The sequence below is a fragment of the Fusarium vanettenii genome (assembly GCF_000151355.1).
Source record: "Fusarium vanettenii 77-13-4 chromosome 4 genomic scaffold NECHAsca_19_chr4_3_0, whole genome shotgun sequence".
Classification (NCBI taxonomy): Eukaryota; Fungi; Ascomycota; class Sordariomycetes; order Hypocreales; family Nectriaceae; genus Fusarium; species Fusarium vanettenii.
In genome coordinates, this window is record NW_003315866.1 from 116,502 (window position 1) to 132,479 (window position 15,978).

The 15,978-nt window shown below is 52.1% G+C and overlaps 5 protein-coding genes across 5 annotated transcripts; 3 read left to right on the forward strand and 2 right to left on the reverse strand.

Moving 5' to 3' along the window:
• Window positions 1–73: 73 nt before the first annotated feature.
• NECHADRAFT_79534 (uncharacterized protein) lies at window positions 74–3,211 on the reverse strand (the record flags this gene model as incomplete). Its single annotated transcript, XM_003045542.1, has 1 exon — window positions 74–3,211. The coding sequence occupies one exon, from the start codon at window positions 3,209–3,211 to the stop codon at window positions 74–76; it is 3,138 nt and encodes a 1,045-aa protein (XP_003045588.1).
• A 790-nt stretch (window positions 3,212–4,001) lies between these two features.
• On the forward strand, window positions 4,002–5,353 carry NECHADRAFT_79535 (uncharacterized protein; the record flags this gene model as incomplete). Its single annotated transcript, XM_003045405.1, has 2 exons — window positions 4,002–4,043; window positions 4,124–5,353. 2 exons carry the CDS (start codon window positions 4,002–4,004, stop codon window positions 5,351–5,353), a joined length of 1,272 nt encoding a protein of 423 aa, XP_003045451.1.
• Window positions 5,354–6,049: 696 nt separating this feature from the next.
• On the forward strand, window positions 6,050–7,526 carry NECHADRAFT_39199 (uncharacterized protein; the record flags this gene model as incomplete). Its single annotated transcript, XM_003045406.1, has 6 exons — window positions 6,050–6,366; window positions 6,425–6,608; window positions 6,738–6,886; window positions 6,941–6,962; window positions 7,013–7,441; window positions 7,494–7,526. 6 exons carry the CDS (start codon window positions 6,050–6,052, stop codon window positions 7,524–7,526), a joined length of 1,134 nt encoding a protein of 377 aa, XP_003045452.1.
• Window positions 7,527–8,365: 839 nt separating this feature from the next.
• Window positions 8,366–10,950, reverse strand: NECHADRAFT_79537 (uncharacterized protein; the record flags this gene model as incomplete). Its single annotated transcript, XM_003045543.1, has 3 exons — window positions 8,366–10,135; window positions 10,189–10,764; window positions 10,816–10,950. 3 exons carry the CDS (start codon window positions 10,948–10,950, stop codon window positions 8,366–8,368), a joined length of 2,481 nt encoding a protein of 826 aa, XP_003045589.1.
• Window positions 10,951–14,204: 3,254 nt separating this feature from the next.
• NECHADRAFT_93018 (uncharacterized protein) lies at window positions 14,205–15,936 on the forward strand (the record flags this gene model as incomplete). Its single annotated transcript, XM_003045407.1, has 2 exons — window positions 14,205–14,494; window positions 14,550–15,936. 2 exons carry the CDS (start codon window positions 14,205–14,207, stop codon window positions 15,934–15,936), a joined length of 1,677 nt encoding a protein of 558 aa, XP_003045453.1.
• Between the last annotated feature and the right edge of the window lie 42 nt (window positions 15,937–15,978).

Here is a 15,978-nt window from a genome sequence, read left to right on the forward strand (position 1 = left end):
TTCGCTACTCATTAACGACACAATTTGTATACCACGTATCCAATGCCTCGCGGTGGGTATCTAGACACCCTCTTCACTCTCCAAAACAACAGAAAAGTTTCCATACCAGCCGGTTTGACTTTGGCCTCTCTTCGGGCGTCCTTGACCTCTCGTTAGGTGACTTTGATCCCTCTTCAAGAGATTTTGGCCTCTCTTCAGGTATCTCTGACCTCTCTGCAGGTATCTTTGACCTCTCTTCGGGCGTCTTTGGCCTCTCCTCGGGCGTCGTTGGCCTCTCTCTAGGTCTTGGTCTGATCAATTCACTCTCACCTATGCCCCGTAGCTGCTTCAAGCTTGCATTGTGTTGGAGTGTGTGTAGCACACATATTGCTTTCTCAACATCCCCCTCCATCTCTCGCCAATACGAAGCGGCCCTCAGGCGGTTTGCCAATTGTTTCAAGTACTGGACTTCCAGCTTGCATTTCTGTACGTAAGGGAGCAACAGCACAATCATCTCCACAACCTCTTCCTTGCCTGGGTCCTCTCCCAGATCCCAAACGAAATGTTCCATCAGCGACTTCCCGTCAAACCTTTGGCTCGGCCTCGCGCCCGCCTTGAGGAGGAAGGCGACCATTTCCGAGGATCGACGAAGCATCAGGATTTCCTTGTAGCCAAAGGATTTGCAGCCCGGTCTCAGTGCATAATCCAGTAGTGGCCTCCCAGGCTTGCGTTTCACCGACTCGTTGACTGCTTCGTTCTCCTTGACAAATCGGACGAGGCCGTGCCGCACAGCCAAGGACAACATGTCGCTCTGGCTACGCATGAGCTGGTGCACTGGAATCCAGGCAGGACCCCCAATGTCACTCTGCAAACGTAGGGCGTTGCTCCAGTGGTACGTACCAGGACAGTCGTACACATTGTTGTAGAAATAAGTCATGGTTTTATCCAGCTCCGTTACCAGACGAGTCTGGGCCTTCCCTGATGCCTTCTCGGCCTTTCGACACGTCCCCAAGGCATAGTAAACCAACCCCTCAAGGCTCGAAGGAAACACGGATGCCTCGTTGATGTTCTTGTGAAGGTTTTCCTCGGCAAAAGTCTTGATGCGCAAGACGAGCAGGCGGAGAAGAGCACTCTCTGGCTGAAAGACATCACCAAACCTTCCTGCCAATCGCGACGTGGCCTCCTTCAGCTTGACGCAGACCTCAGGCGACGAGGCGAACTCAAACACGGTCCTATGGATAAAGGTGACAAACGGATTTCCGAGCTCGCCTTCGATGCGGTTCTCGTAGCAGTCCGAGTCAAGCGATGGCATCCACGGATCAACCTGGACCATCTTGACGTGCTGCACTTCGATGATTCCAAGACACCGAGCATTTATGCGGACCTCCATGGAATTCATCCGCCGATGGGCTTCTTCCCTCTTGAGCGGTGCCACCGGCATGGTGAAGACAGCCTCCTCGTCGAGATCCTCTGCAAGTGCCAAGCCCAGGAGGCTGGTGCGCGCGCCCTCGGACGTTCCAAAAGACAGTATCTGCAAAATACGAGAGACCTGTGGTTTATATCTCTCTGGTATCCTGATCCACATGTGCAGATACAAATCTTCGAGGTCTGTTGGAAGCTCGAGTATGCGCTTCCGCAACTCGCCAATTGAGTCCCCATTATATAGCCCCTCAAGGAGAGACCGTACAACCAGGTACACCCAGAGGAAGACGCCGGAAGAGTTCTCTACTATCTCTCCTTTCAGAGAGCTCATGAGTGCGTCATCACTCTCCGTCACTTCCCGAGAGGACATGTGCTCACTGATCTCCCGGTCCACGAAGCCAGCGATGTCTGGCCGCGTGAGCTCATGGAGGCGAAGCCTTGGGTATCCAGCCAGGCGCTCCTTAAAGACAGGCCATGGGCGGCTCGTGAGGAGGAACTTGACGTTGGGGAACTTGGAGAGCGCTTCAAACACATCTACCAACTCCCCCATTTGATGATTGTCCGCGTCGTACTCGTCAAGCCCGTCAACGCTGAAGAAGAAGCGTTCATCCGGGCAGCTCTTCAACAGCGCCTCCAGCGCCCTCTTCAGCTCCCAGTACGTGGGAATGAAACTCTTTCCTCCCTCCGCATCAAAGCGAATCGCCTCGAAGCGCTCTAGGAAAGCAGACTTGATCAGCTTGGGCCGCTTGGACAGTACCTGATGGAGCAGCGACCTCAACACGCCGACCTCCGACTTCTCCAGCTCAGCACCCTTGTAGTAAAAGTAAAAGCTCGCCCTGTTAAGGCATTTCCCGCCTGCCCATTGTAACAAGGCCGCCGAAGTCTCGTGGCGATAGGCGGCGAACTTTGCCAGCGTACTCTTGCCGGACCCAGCCTTGCCGGTGATCCAGTATATTTCCGCGTCGTTCAAAAGAAAGGTGCGAAAATTGTCCCAAGGCTTCTGCTCCGCAACAGGATCACAAAAAAGCCATTCGTAAGTTCTATCATATGCCTGCTGTATGTTGTCTTCTCGATCCTGCATGGTGGCGAACCACAACGACACCAAGATCTTGGTCTGTGCATTCTCAATCATTCTCTCCGTGTCTGAAGGTGACAGCTGACTGCGTTGATACTTTGCTACCTTGACAGCTCCCATAAGTTCCTCGTGTCGATGATGAGCCACAGTTTCACTGTGCATTTGGTTGTCTAGTATGGTGTCGTTCTGCGTCTTGATCTTGTCAAGTTGGCCAAAAAGCTGCGGGACAACAGCCTGGGCTTGGTCGTCCAACTTGACAACGACATCTTGGAGCCGGAGAGATTGATAGTCAAGCTTCTTTTGGATCAAGGCGACAACGTGAAACTGAAGCTCCTCCCGAACCGCAACGAGTCTCTTCTCAAGTTTATCAATGTCATCTCTCTTCCATATGGTCATGAAGGTCTGGTGAAGGGTATGCCAAGGCTTCCCGCCTGCGCCCTTGGCCCGCAACTTCTCCAGGAGGTCCTTCAACTCCTGGGCAATGCGCACAGTCTCCTCACCTATGCGCAACAGCACCGAGTCAGCAGAGCCCGGGGGCGCAGGTTCGCACCCGCGAAGACGTGTCGTGATATCGTCAGCCGTGTTCAAGGCATCAGTCGCAATCTGTTCCAGCTCAGAGAGACCCGCAGGGCTGCCGGCGTCGTAAATCTGCTTGGAGATTGTGACGACGTCGTTGGTGAAGCCTATGACCTGGAAGATGTTGGCCGCCAGGCTAAGAGCCGAGATTGGGTCCATGGGGCCGAGTTGGTACGATAGTGAAAGCGCGCATGCTGAAATCAGGCTGTGAAAGTCTCTCAGCTTGTGATGGGCTGGGTTACCAGCCACGGCCGTGAAGGATCAGCCTGCCTTTGCCAAGCCAGGATAACCAACCGTCTGGGGTATCATTCGTCAGATGCGATTTGCTCGATTTCAACAAGACCACGGATAAAAGAACAAAGGTAATTCAATTAAGTACGGTAGGTACATTAGACCCCGGTAGGAGTTCTCTTTAAAAGGAGTAGATATTAGTGAAAGGGTTTAAAAGATTGATTAATACAATAAATTATGTTAAATTTATTATTGTATTGTATTATGCCCATTGTAAGAATATTCCGCTGCTCTCGCCTATCTTTCTTGACCCGCAGGGCCTCTGCGTTCATCGTTCATGGCCACAGGGGTAAACCCTTGCCCGTAGGGGCCTGTCTGACAAACTGCGAGCAATCCGCTCAATCTATATTTCAAGGTTGACTGGAGGTGCGGAAAAAAGGTAGACCCGCGCTGTTGCCTGGAACTAGGTATAGATGATGTGATATACTGAAGTACAATTGTAGATAGTATCTGCCACTAGCAACAAACAGCCAAGTCGATCAACCCCCAGCCTTTGTTGACCAGCTCTCTACCCTTTTCTTGTGAATCTTACTACAATCTCACTCCATCCCTGCTCATCATTTTCCGACACCAAACTCGACTGCCGTTACCGAATTGCCTCAGATGACAGTCAATATCAGAGCTATCCCAGCTGAACTTTTGTTCAGAATACTCCAGAATGTCTACCATTCTCAGAATGGGAGGTCCACCATCACCTCCTGTTTACTGGTAAACCGAGAGTGGTGTGATGTTATGCTTTCTATACTCTACAGACATATAGTACTGCTCCGCGGGTATCAGATGGATCGTTTTCTGGCATGCCATGATCGTCGGGCTATCCGCTCCATCACCCGGTCCGTGACTCTCCGACCTAGTCAGAAAGAGGGTGGATTCAATACGGTTTCGCATAAGCGGCTGAACACACGAATTCTTCTACTGGCGAGAGACGTCATTGCGCACATGGAAGCACTTCAATCTTTCTCCCTAACAACACACCCCGCTGAGCCCAAGCTCATGTTGTGGATTCTCAGGTCAACCATCTCGACCGTTCTCAAAGCACTCCCTGCAAGTTGCGTGAATCTGGAGCTTGTCACACGAGGTGGAGATGGGACCAGAATCGGGGGGAATGCCGGCGACCCGACGCACCTCTGCGAGGAGATACGCCGCCTGCTGCCTCGCATGCATCATGTTCACATCGACCTCGCCTCTATATGTGATGCCATGCTAGGCATGTGGGATTCGGGCCACGTTTTCCGTCCCATCAAACTCGCATGCATCCGAAGGCTCCATATTAACTGCGTGAGCATGGATGGGAGGAAAAGGTGTGGTGGCCACCACCACGATGGCGACGGCGATTGGTACTCTGGCCATCGCCCCCCTAAATCACTCTGGGACTCGATTATTCGAGGCTTACAGCACGTGGTAGAGTTGCAAGATATAGATACAGGCGAAATCACGGTTCTAGGATCCGTTCCAAGCGGTAACGACTTCAACAAGGACAGATATTGGACCTTGCTGCGTTGCCATGTCAGAAGAGGTCACAACGAAATCACAACCTGGGCCTTCCCGATCATCCACATTACACCGGTGGACGAAAACAACCTCGCCTGGTATATCCGCGTCAATGACGGAGCGTTTATAACGTTGGATAGACGTCCACTTTATGATCTTGTTGCAGGATTCCCGTGGAGGACATTGACTACAGGCCCGAAACTGCCCGCTGCTGTTGACCCCCATGCGCCGCGGGTCTCGGATGAGGAGCTTGGGATACTCAGTGAGGCCCAATGGAAGAAGAGGTATCCAAGGAAGATACCCATCCTTTGGCTAAATGAGAAGAAGACGGGGATGCGATTGATAGATGCTGAGGAACAGGAGGGCTCCGAGATGAGAGGCACGGTAGAGATGACGCCATCAGGCTTTGTCCGACCAACTGAACAGGGGTATTTTCGCAGCCAGGTGTTTACAGAGGAGGAATGGGAGCACATGAGGGAGAATGTACCGGAGGACGGACCGGAAGAGGAATCGGAGTAGGAGTTACTCTTGCCAAGCCAACTTGTGAGCTTTACAGTGATCAAAGTTATTAAGATCCCTGTTCGATCTGATAAGATTATAAAGCACCTCCACAGACTGCGGGCCATTTTAAACCCCCGGCACCCCGTGTGCCATGGAAGTTTGAGTTTAAGCGGAAGTTGTGTTCCGGTTGTATTATTTCTCCTGTTATTGCTCTGAAGCTCAGTCCCTCTCGAGCTCTCGTCGAGCCTTTGACCAAGCACGCCGGCCTGTGATTCTTTCTTCCTGATCTCTTAAATTGCGAGTTCCTGTCATTATGATTGACCAAGTCATAGTAACATCAAACGTGGGGATATACATTGGTTCCTGCATACTCTTTTCGGACCTCCCACCGGCCCTCCCACCAAAAGACCGCATTCTTGGGTTGTAGCAACATCGCCCCGTGGGGGTTGCTCTCTTTCCATTTAGGGCTTGCGGAATACATCACTTGCACCAAACTTGGAATCTTTGCCCGATGGAGGATCTCTGCCAAGTCCGATGCCAGCTCCTGAACACTTTAGTATGGTATCACGGCGGCCGCCTCAAAGCCGGGGGTTTTGCATGTACGAATGCCCTCGACGTATATAACCTGTGAGAGCATGCTCGGTTCCTGCATCGAGGTAGCTGCAGTACAGTCTACACCATTGATCGAGGTCTTGGCTTGAAATCCCTTTCACTATGCGTCCTCAGTTGCTTACAGCTGCCCTGGCATCTGGTGCCTTTGCGGCTCGTCCGTTCTTAAATGAGCCTGATATTGGTCTTGAAGAGTTCCTTGGTGAAATCGAGCCTGGTACCCTGCCCAACATTTCCGCCATCGCTACCCTTCACGACTTTGACTTTGCTGCTCGCAACTACCTGCCACAGAGCAACTACTCATGGTTCCGTCACGGTGCTGGCGGGGAGTGGTCTTATCGGAACAACCTCGAGGCCTTTCAAAGATACACGTTCAGACAGAGGGCTTTGACTGACATCACCAAGGTCAGGAATTCACTGCCGTAAGTCCTGATGGGTGAAGACATATCTGGTGATTTTATTGCTGACCGAGGCATTTAGGACTACCATTCTTGGTCATAACTTCTCGGCACCCTTCTATATTAGTCCAGCAGCCCAGGGCATCCGATGCCATCCTGAAGCCGAGTCGGGCCTTGTCAAGGGCGCTGCTGCTGGAGATATTCTCTACATTGTATGTCTTTTCCCACTTCATGCAGTGAAACCTTTATCTAACCACCATCCAGCCGTCAATTTATGCCTCCAAGACGATCGAGGAGATTGCAGCTGAAAAGGCGGAGGGCCAGATCCTCTTCCAGCAGGCAAAATGAACCCTGATTTCGGTGCGAAAGGCTCCAAGGCTGACTGCTGCCTGTAGCTATACCTTGACAATAACGACACCAACACAAAAGCGCTCCTCGCTCGCAGCGAGAAGGCTGGTGCTGCTGCTATCGTCTTTACCGTTGATGCTGTCGCTGACGGTAACCGACCTCGTCGTAGGCGATTTGAGTCTTCGTTCAACCCCGAGTAAGCCCGCTACCCTTCCAACGAACCATCACAGACTAACAATGGAAACCTTAGCGAGGAGCTGTCTCTTTTCAACGTAAGTGACCGCTGCGTGAACATAATCCTTCGTCAACTAACAAGAAACAGTGGGAATACTATGACAAGTTGGCCAGCCTTACCGACCTCCCCGTGGTAGTCAAGGGCATCAACAGTGTCCAAGATACCAAACTCGCCGTCGAGCACAAGGTGCCAGCCATCATCATTTCCAACCACGGCGGCCGCCAAGTCGACGGCGTCTCCTCAGCCATTGAGACCGCGCTCGAGATTCACAACGAAGCCCCAGAGGTGTTCAAGCAGACCGAAGTATGGGCCGACGGCGGCGTCCGCTACGGAACCGATGTGATCAAGCTGCTGGCTCTAGGCGTCAAAGCCATCGGCCTTGGTCGATCCTTTATGTACTCTAATGTCTATGGTGCCGAGGGCGTTGAGAGGGCGATTGATATCCTCAAGTACGAGATTGCTATTGATGCTGCCAACCTTGGGATTTCTGACCTCAAGAAGATTAACCCAGACTGGGTGAGTTCAAACTTGATCAAACATTTCTGATGTGGATGCTGACAGGTTATAGGTGAGGTGGAACCAAAGTGGCTGGTATAGCTGAACGACACAACCATAGCGAAGTGGTGGTTTTGGAAATGTAGCAAACAGCCTGTTGAATATGATGTAAACATTGAAAGCAGAGTAACTTGCGTTGCGTTTATGTTTGACTAGAACTGCGTAACTAGGTCGAGTTCTATATCACAGGATGAAAGCAAGGCATGGGTCTGCAAACTGTGCCTGTTCTGTTCACCTCGAAGAAACATTGCTCTATATCGAACAGCCTTGCCGGCATATAGTTGAACGCGCCAAGAGGAGCCATGACTTCACCGTCGTAAGCAATCAGGTCTTTGAAGGGGCCGTTGACCATCTGCTCTTGTAGCGGCTGGTTTCAATCTTGCAGCCTTCCCCAGTAGCGTCGGGCATCAGGGAAAATCCAAATGGAGCAACATTCACGCTCGTGGCCATGTATGTCGCAGCATGAACATTGATGATCCCAGGTCTTTTGGTAAAGCCCTTTGGTAGAGGGGGCCCAAGATACATAGGCGGAGTTCTTAGGTCCGTCTCGTCAACAACGAGAGAAGGCGCAATTCCAGGCAAAGGATACAGAGGACAACAAAGTAGAGGCAGATCAACACAGATTACATTGTAACAGATATCCCATGAAGCACTGAATGCGAAAAAGCAATCCCATCTTTTGTGGAATAATTCCAGACAAATACGCTAAAGTAATCCATAGCAAATTCCCATCCCTCAACGCAGGTAGTAAAGCTATCTCGTCTAGACATGTCGTTCATACATAAGAGAAAAAAAGAAGGGGGTATCTGCATTAAAAACAACAAGACAGAAAAGGAAAAAAATCACCGCTTGCTGAGCGGGCACAAGTACAGCCGTTAAAAAACTTCAACGACTCATATCCGTCAATCCTCCCAAACCTGCGTATTCATCCCAGGCCGACAACATCTCGTCATCCTCCCTCTCTACAAATGTCTGCATGACTGTCCAGTCAGAGTCTTCATGAAGGATATATGGCTCCTCCTCTCCGTTCGCGCGGGATGGCAATGTGGCGCTGCGGGATAGGCCGCCCTTGCGACGGAGATCGGGGAGCATGCTATGGCGTCTAGACTTGCCGCCGAGTGAGCTGTGACGCTCAACCATGTGTTCCACGTTTTCGGCGTATCTGGAACTGTCGGAGAAGAGGGCGCTGATGGGCCGTCGCTTGGAGACGCGGCCCGAGACGGAGCGCGCAACCATGGACATGACATCACGTCTCTTTTCACGTCGTGCCTTGACGTCCTTGGGTATAGGAGGCTCAACGTAGTACTCCACGATGGGAGGTGTATCGAGAGGAGAGTCAATCGTGTCGTCATTGCTCTCCATACTCTCGGGTGATGCCACGAGTTCATCCCCCTTTGACCCTGTCGAGTCACTCCTCTGTGGCCATCCTGTAGCATCGATATGCGGCTCCTCAGACTCCAAGTTCACGTCGTTAGTGCCATTGCCATACCCATGTATAACGATCTCGTGGTACATGGGTCGCGAAGGCGGCGTCACCGTCTGCGGAGGTGTGCTAGCCGGTGAAGACTTGAACATGCGCATAGAGCGTCGTATAGTCGAAGAACGACTGAGGGCCTGGGTCACCGAGTTTGACCGTGATGGGCGTGCAGGAAGTGAAGCTCGGCGTTCAATATTGCCAGAACCACAGTGACTTGAAGGGCGCTCCTTGTGAGTAAGAGCGAAATAGTCAATATCAGGCTTGATCTCAATCTTGCCACTTGACTCCTCCATGTGCGAATCCTCATGCACACTCCAGTCGAAACCAGTAACAATCTGTGTCTGCCGCCGAAGAATATGACCCATCTCACGAGGAGTACTCCAAGGCGGGATATTATCAGTAGAAATACAGAGGCTGTAACTAGCCTCATCGCGATCCTCCTCAACCTCGGGCGGCACATCAGTCGCGGTCCGAAGAACCTGACAGACGGCATAGATCAAGATCCACCGGACCTTGCGAGCGTCAGCGAGTGACACTTTTTCCTGCTTGTCTGCTTTATTCGGCGACATGATGGAATCCTCCTCGAATCTCCGGTAGGCTCGCACGAGGTCGTTCTGGGACACGCCCGGTTTCAGCAGGTTGGACGCATTGGTCAGTGCCGCATGAGCCGTGACCCGGCGATCCGACCGGAGGGTGACGCGTCCAGGAAACCATGACATCCGGCGGGAGCCATGGTTGTTGTCGGGAAGTAGAGGGAGAGGATGTTCGAGAGGGGTGTAGTCTCGTTGAAGATCAAATGATTGCACTAGTTGTAATGTGCAGATGCCTCCATGAGCTGTTGGGGGCATGGTAGAAGTAGAAGTGAACCCATCATCAACCAAGAGGTCATAAAGAGCCTCAAAATCCTCACGCATGATCCTATAAATGCGAGGATCGAAAATATCGATATCTGGTTCAACAGTAGTAGGCGGGTAATACCCCATCTTTGTCGTGTAAAATGACAAGAGAAAGCTTCGAAACCTCTCAAGGTGAGCTAGAGCGCCAGCCGAAACGCTCAGGTGCGCCTCGGAGAGTTCATCGTCGAGAAACGTCTTGAGCATGGTCGTCGACTGAGTCAGTCGGTATTCCATCTCTATCCGACCCTTGCGAATGAGTTTGCGCGACTCAGGGCTGAGTTCCTATTTGGTCGTCAGTGGCTTGATTCCAACATTCTTCACCGAGTGTGTAATACCTGAAAGATGGGACTGTTAAAGAGGCGATCACTCATTCCAACGCAGTGAGCAAACGCTCTGACGTAAAGCTCCTTCATCTCAAAAAACTCGGCCAGTTGCAGCATCGCCAAGGCGTGGTTAGGCTGGTTAGCCATGTCCAAGTAACCCTCCTCGTCAAAGTAGTCCATCATGTCCGCCACGTTATCATCAACGCCGGAGCGAAACTCGTGCATGCTGTGAAGGAGTCCGATGAGGGCGCCGCCGAGGCTTGATCCGACCATTGATCTCCGAAACACCCATGCGAAAAAGTTGCGAGTTGCCAAGTGGTAGTGGAATGCCTGTGTCTTGTCTGTCGTCGGTGGCGGTGGGATATACAGCTCGACTTTTCGTGTGGGGTTCCTTCGACTCCAGAGGATGAGTTCTCGTACATTCGGGGTCTGAATACCCTCCCAGAAGAGGAATCGCTGTATGAGAGGGTAACATTGTGTCTCCAGTAGGGCTGAGAAGGGCACCTTGAATGAAGGGCCTCTTCTTGACTGTCCTCTTCCATATAAGTGAACCAGACAGTTTCCATTCCTGAACCAGAGTTCCGGGTCCTATATCCCATCATTAGTCTTTGACAACCACAAGAGTAGATACCAACTCACCCGGCGGATGTTGTCCCAGTCAGTACATGTCCTTGCAGCACCATCCCACCGTTGCACAGAAGGAAGAGAATCAGTTCTGGCCTCGAGAAAGTCACCAAACTGCCTCAAACGAGGACTCCTCCTCGAGCCTGCCATTGAAGAAAAAAAGTTGTGTGAAGATTCACTCGTGTCGTTGTGAGGATGTGCTGAAGCTCCCCAGGTCGTATATGTAAGAAAGGATTTCCCCTCCCCCTGGTCATAAAAAATATGCAATGATTGATGCGAAAGCAATGCGCGGCTCAACAAGCAATGCTGCCAGCCGTGTCGACGGGATCTTGCAGGCCAAGCCTTCGTACCTGGGCCGCGAAATCTGTTTTTGGCGTTTTTTCCTTTCCCCAGAGCTCAACTCCGAGAGGCGTTCAATGGTTTGCCCTCCTTCCAATCGGCCTGCGATCTTTGGTTGGTTGAAACAATGGTTGCTTCGTGTCGTCGGGAACGGCAAAGGGGAAGGGTCAAAGGGTGTAAAAGAAACCCGACATGTCGCCTCTATTAGGAAACCAGTCGTCAAGCCCGGGGTTCCATGATGAGAAACGAGTGCCACGCAGGGAATCTCAAGAAAAGAGAGAATTCGCCAGACGGGAGATCACCTCAGGGGACAGGCCTGGGTTAATAGCTCACTAACTACTGCATCGCACGCGCGCGTCAACGCGAGGCACCCAAGTCCAGAACCCTGGGGAATTGGGTTCCTCTCGGCTAGGAAGCCCCCCGACGGTCGGAATTTGCGTTTTGGAGTATGGGCCCCAAGACAAGAAACTTGTGAGACACCCTTCAAGCCACCGGTATTAGCGCGACCCATTCATCTTGTGGGACAAGATGGCGATCCCTGCAAGCAGCTCGCCGACCGCCAGAAGCAAGAGCTTCAGCTGGCAACAAGGCTCTGATCGGCCGTGGAAACCACCAGATCTGGACCCCGCTGTGTCAACATTATGCTTCGGTCTCGGCGTGAGCTGATGCATGCATTACATACACTCGACGCTGTTGGCCTTTCTCATCCCACGTCGTACAGCAAGACAAGAGGTGAAGGATCCATTCACCGGTCCAGAAACAGGAGAGCCTCCCCCATTTGTCTGCCCATCTCCATGTGTGGCTGGCTGCTTCAGCTCCGATCCGATCTATCGGACTGCCTGTGAACACCACCCACGAAGCGGCACACGTCTGTAGGAGGTCCACGCAACCCTTGACTCAGCTGTGCAGCATGCATTCAGCATCATGCCGTCACCCTCTTTGAGAGGGGGACCCAACGTCAAAGGAAAACGCAAAGGCCGGTCCTACCGGACACCCCAGTAGCGGGGAATTGCATGATGATGGGCGTTGTGAGAGTCTTGGCTTTGGTTGAAGAAATCATGGCGTAATTTCGCTGTCCGTCCTGTCCTGAAAGAGCGAAGCTCAAATGTCCATGGTGAAATGAGCTCTATCAATCCGTGGTTAATCTAAGCCCATCTATTAGTTAGTTAGTCTCTGACGTTCCATTAGATCGGGGATTAATCCTTCGTCCAGCCCGGCGGGTCTTGAAATTGGAGCCTCCGCCTCCACCTGAAAGGACCAGGGATCCGAAGCCATGGATCAGCCATGCCCCTGGATGCTTTGACGTTCATCATCACAAGAGAGCCGTTGATCTTGCTTATCTCTTTGACTGCGCGAAGACTCCCACACGGTACCAGTCCCCACTACTAGGTCACTATCTAAGACACTTGCTAGCTTAGTGGCAACGTGTTAGTTCTATATCTCAATTTGAGTGAGGGTACGGAGATATTGATCGTAATTGGCCAAGATCCCTGCAAGATACCCAATGGGAGTCTTCGCGCAGTCAAAGAGATCCCCTTCCTTTGGACCCTTTAACATCTCGGGTGGCAAAGTAAACAAGACGACACACACCTCATGCAGTCCAGGCACCCAGGAAACTTCAATACTTCAGCCCTTTTCGGTAAATCCAGCAAGCCTCGTGGACTAGTGAGTTGCTTAGGCCAAGGGGCAGATGGTCCAGAGCACGGGAGGCGAGCTTTGGCCAACACGCGGTTGAGAAATAAATGAGGCACCCCAAGACCAAAGGTACTTCTAGCTCTTGTCAAATGCTGCTTCTTTATGACGCAATAACTCTTGGAAGAATGGTAGATAGGAGGAGATGATATTATCGTCATAGAAGGCAACGCTCTAGAAGTCTTCCACATATTATCTGCTCATCCTCATTATAGCTTCATAGCTTCCCTTGGCAAAGGATACGCTAATACCAAGTATTGGTGGTCCTTCTTTTTCTTCCTTGATCCCCGTGCCAGCTCAGCTCGCCTTAGTCTTGACATGGTTGCAGGCCAAGGATTTAGCCATTGGTGGTGGTCCAACCCTCAAAGTTGTGCTTTCATCATGACGCGACGACCGAGAGAGTCAACAAAACAAAATGGATCGACCCGCCGTGTTCAATTGATCATCCCCTTGTTAGCTGGCCCCGCAGAATGTTGTGCAGGTGTCAAGGTGAGGAGACCGGAGCCCGAAAGCGAGACAAAGATACACGAGTTGAGTGATTTGAAAGCATCTGGTCTCATCCCATGGACGAAGAAACGCCGCTATCGGCTTTGCCTTTTGAGAAAGAAAAAGCTCATCAATAGCTGCTTCCAGCAGGCCGTTCTAGACAGCTTCCCGTTACCGTTCCCACACTAGGCTGGACACCTCGCAGTCAAGCTATCGAAAGGCTGGAAGCGCCTCTTTTCGCCGCCGTAAGCCCGTCAGAGAGCGGATGCCAGAAATCAATTAGAGGGCCTGTGTCAGAAAAAAATATGCTTGTCTCTTGTTCAGTTGTGTGTTTCACCAACCGAAGCATCGACCGCCCTTTTCCGGGCATCGTCCCCCCAATTGAATAACGCCACTGACTCGGGAGATGGGGTTTAGTACCTTGAAAACGGGCTGTAGGGCGGAGAGCGGGACTGAAAACGCCTGCTTCTTCTTTTTTTGTGAGACAATCCATTTGTTGCTTTTTGTCGATTCGGCAAGATTTCACGTGGGGGAATGAATGCCATGTTTGGAGGCTCCCTGGTTCGCATCAGCTTTGTCTTGTTAGAAGATCAATCCGTTTTTGGTGAACATGTCTTTCAATTAAGTCTTCTCATGTTTTTGAATGAAATTAAATCAAGACAGCGGGATATGTCACTGCGACGGAAACGATAGACACGTTGACAAGAACGCTGTGAAAGAGTGAGAGTGAGGGTGTGGTGATTGAGGTGATCAGCTGACCTGATTGGATCTTCACCGAAAGCCAGCCGCTGCTCACCTCACACCGACCACCTCACCTGGCCCCGATTTCCAGACAGCTCCCTTCACCCAATGTCGAGCTTCGTCAACTCCGGGACATGACCGCTGCCATGGCGCCCGTGATCCCCTACACGTACATACAATGTCCCTGCTCCGACCTGTCGCCTCCCGACCTCCCAGACAGCCCTCAGCCACAGGACTCCTCCGACGATGAGCGAACATTTGACCCCCGTGCCCCTCGATCCAACTTCAGCCTCTACCCCCTCGAGCACCTCCTCTACTGCGAAGATTGCCAGCAGATTCGATGCCCACGATGTGTCAACGAGGAGGTAGTCACGTACTACTGCCCCAACTGCCTGTTTGAGGTTCCCAGCAGCAACCTCCGCAGCGAAGGCAACAGGTACACACCAACCCTCCCAAGTCATAATATCTCCGTCCTAACGTGACTTGCACAGGTGTACACGAAGCTGCTACCAATGCCCCGTATGCATCGGCCCCCTCCAGGTCATGGCGCTGGCGCCTACAGACCCAGCCCATCTCGCAACAGACGCCTCGTCCCACGGTCACGGCCCGTACGCCCTCTTCTGCCAGTACTGCAACTGGACCTCGACCGAGATCGGCATCGACTTTGACCGCCCTAGCGGCATCCACTCGCAGCTCTCCAAGATCAATAACGGCGGCGACCTCAAGCTCACAGCAAAGGAGTTCAAGGAGCGGCGCAAGGAGAACCCCGAGGAGCCACCGCCGGCGGATAACGATGTGGACACGGATTTGCAGTTTGCCAACCTCAAGTCTTTTTACCAGGCGCAGTTGGTAGATGCGAATGCTTCACTAGGTGGCATGTCTCTGCTCAATGACAACGTCGGCTTCTCGTCCCCAGCTGCCCTATCTCGGATAATGTCCATCTACACAGGGCATGGACACACTCGGAAGCGTCAGGGTCCTTCAGACGTGATGCGGGAGGCTCTCAATACAGAGGAAGGGCTCAAGTTGGCGGATCTAGATGAGTCTGCCGAAATCAAGAAGCTACATCAGGAGGGATGGGATACGACTGCTTCCAACGAGCAAAACGCCCAGCAGGTAGAGGTGAAGCGGTTCCAGGATGGCCTACGACCGATACCATACCTCCTCAGGACGAAGCGTTCCAAACGTTGCTCGGTGTGTCGACATATCATCTCCAAGCCAGAAAACAAGGTCACGTCGACGAGATTCAAGATTCGCCTTGTCGCAAAGGCCTACATCCCGACAATCAGCATCCGCCCTCTCAATCCCACAGCCGGGCCAATTCCTACCACCCATCGTCCACAGATCTCCCTAGAGCCTCCTCTAAAACCTCTCAACCCCTATCACTACATTCTCACATTCAACAACCCCATCTTTGACGGCATCAAAGTCACGCTTGCGACGCCAAACAGCACACCTGGAAGGTTCTCCAGCAAGGTGACCATTCTGTGCCCTCAGTTCGAGGTTGGGGCCAACACGGACATGTGGGATGACGCTCTCAAGGATGATGACCGAGACAAGAGGCGGAAGGGTGAAGACAGCAATGGTCAGCCTGAAGCTGGTAAGATCTGGGAACGCGGCCGGAACTGGGTGAGCATCATCTTGGAAGTGGTTCCCGCACCACTACGCCCCGAGGATTTGGTCGGTGACAAGGTGGACAAGAGTCCACTGAGGGAGGACGAGGATGTTCTGGAGATACCCATGTTTGTCAGGATGGAATGGGAGGCCGACTCTCAGCAGGACGTCGGTACAGCGCCTGGGAAGGATAAGGACGCTCGGGAGAAGAAAGAGCTAGCATACTGGTGCGTGCTAGGAGTTGGCCGCATCAGACAAGATTAAAGATAATGAGTCAAGACACTAAAGACAGACACACATGGCATG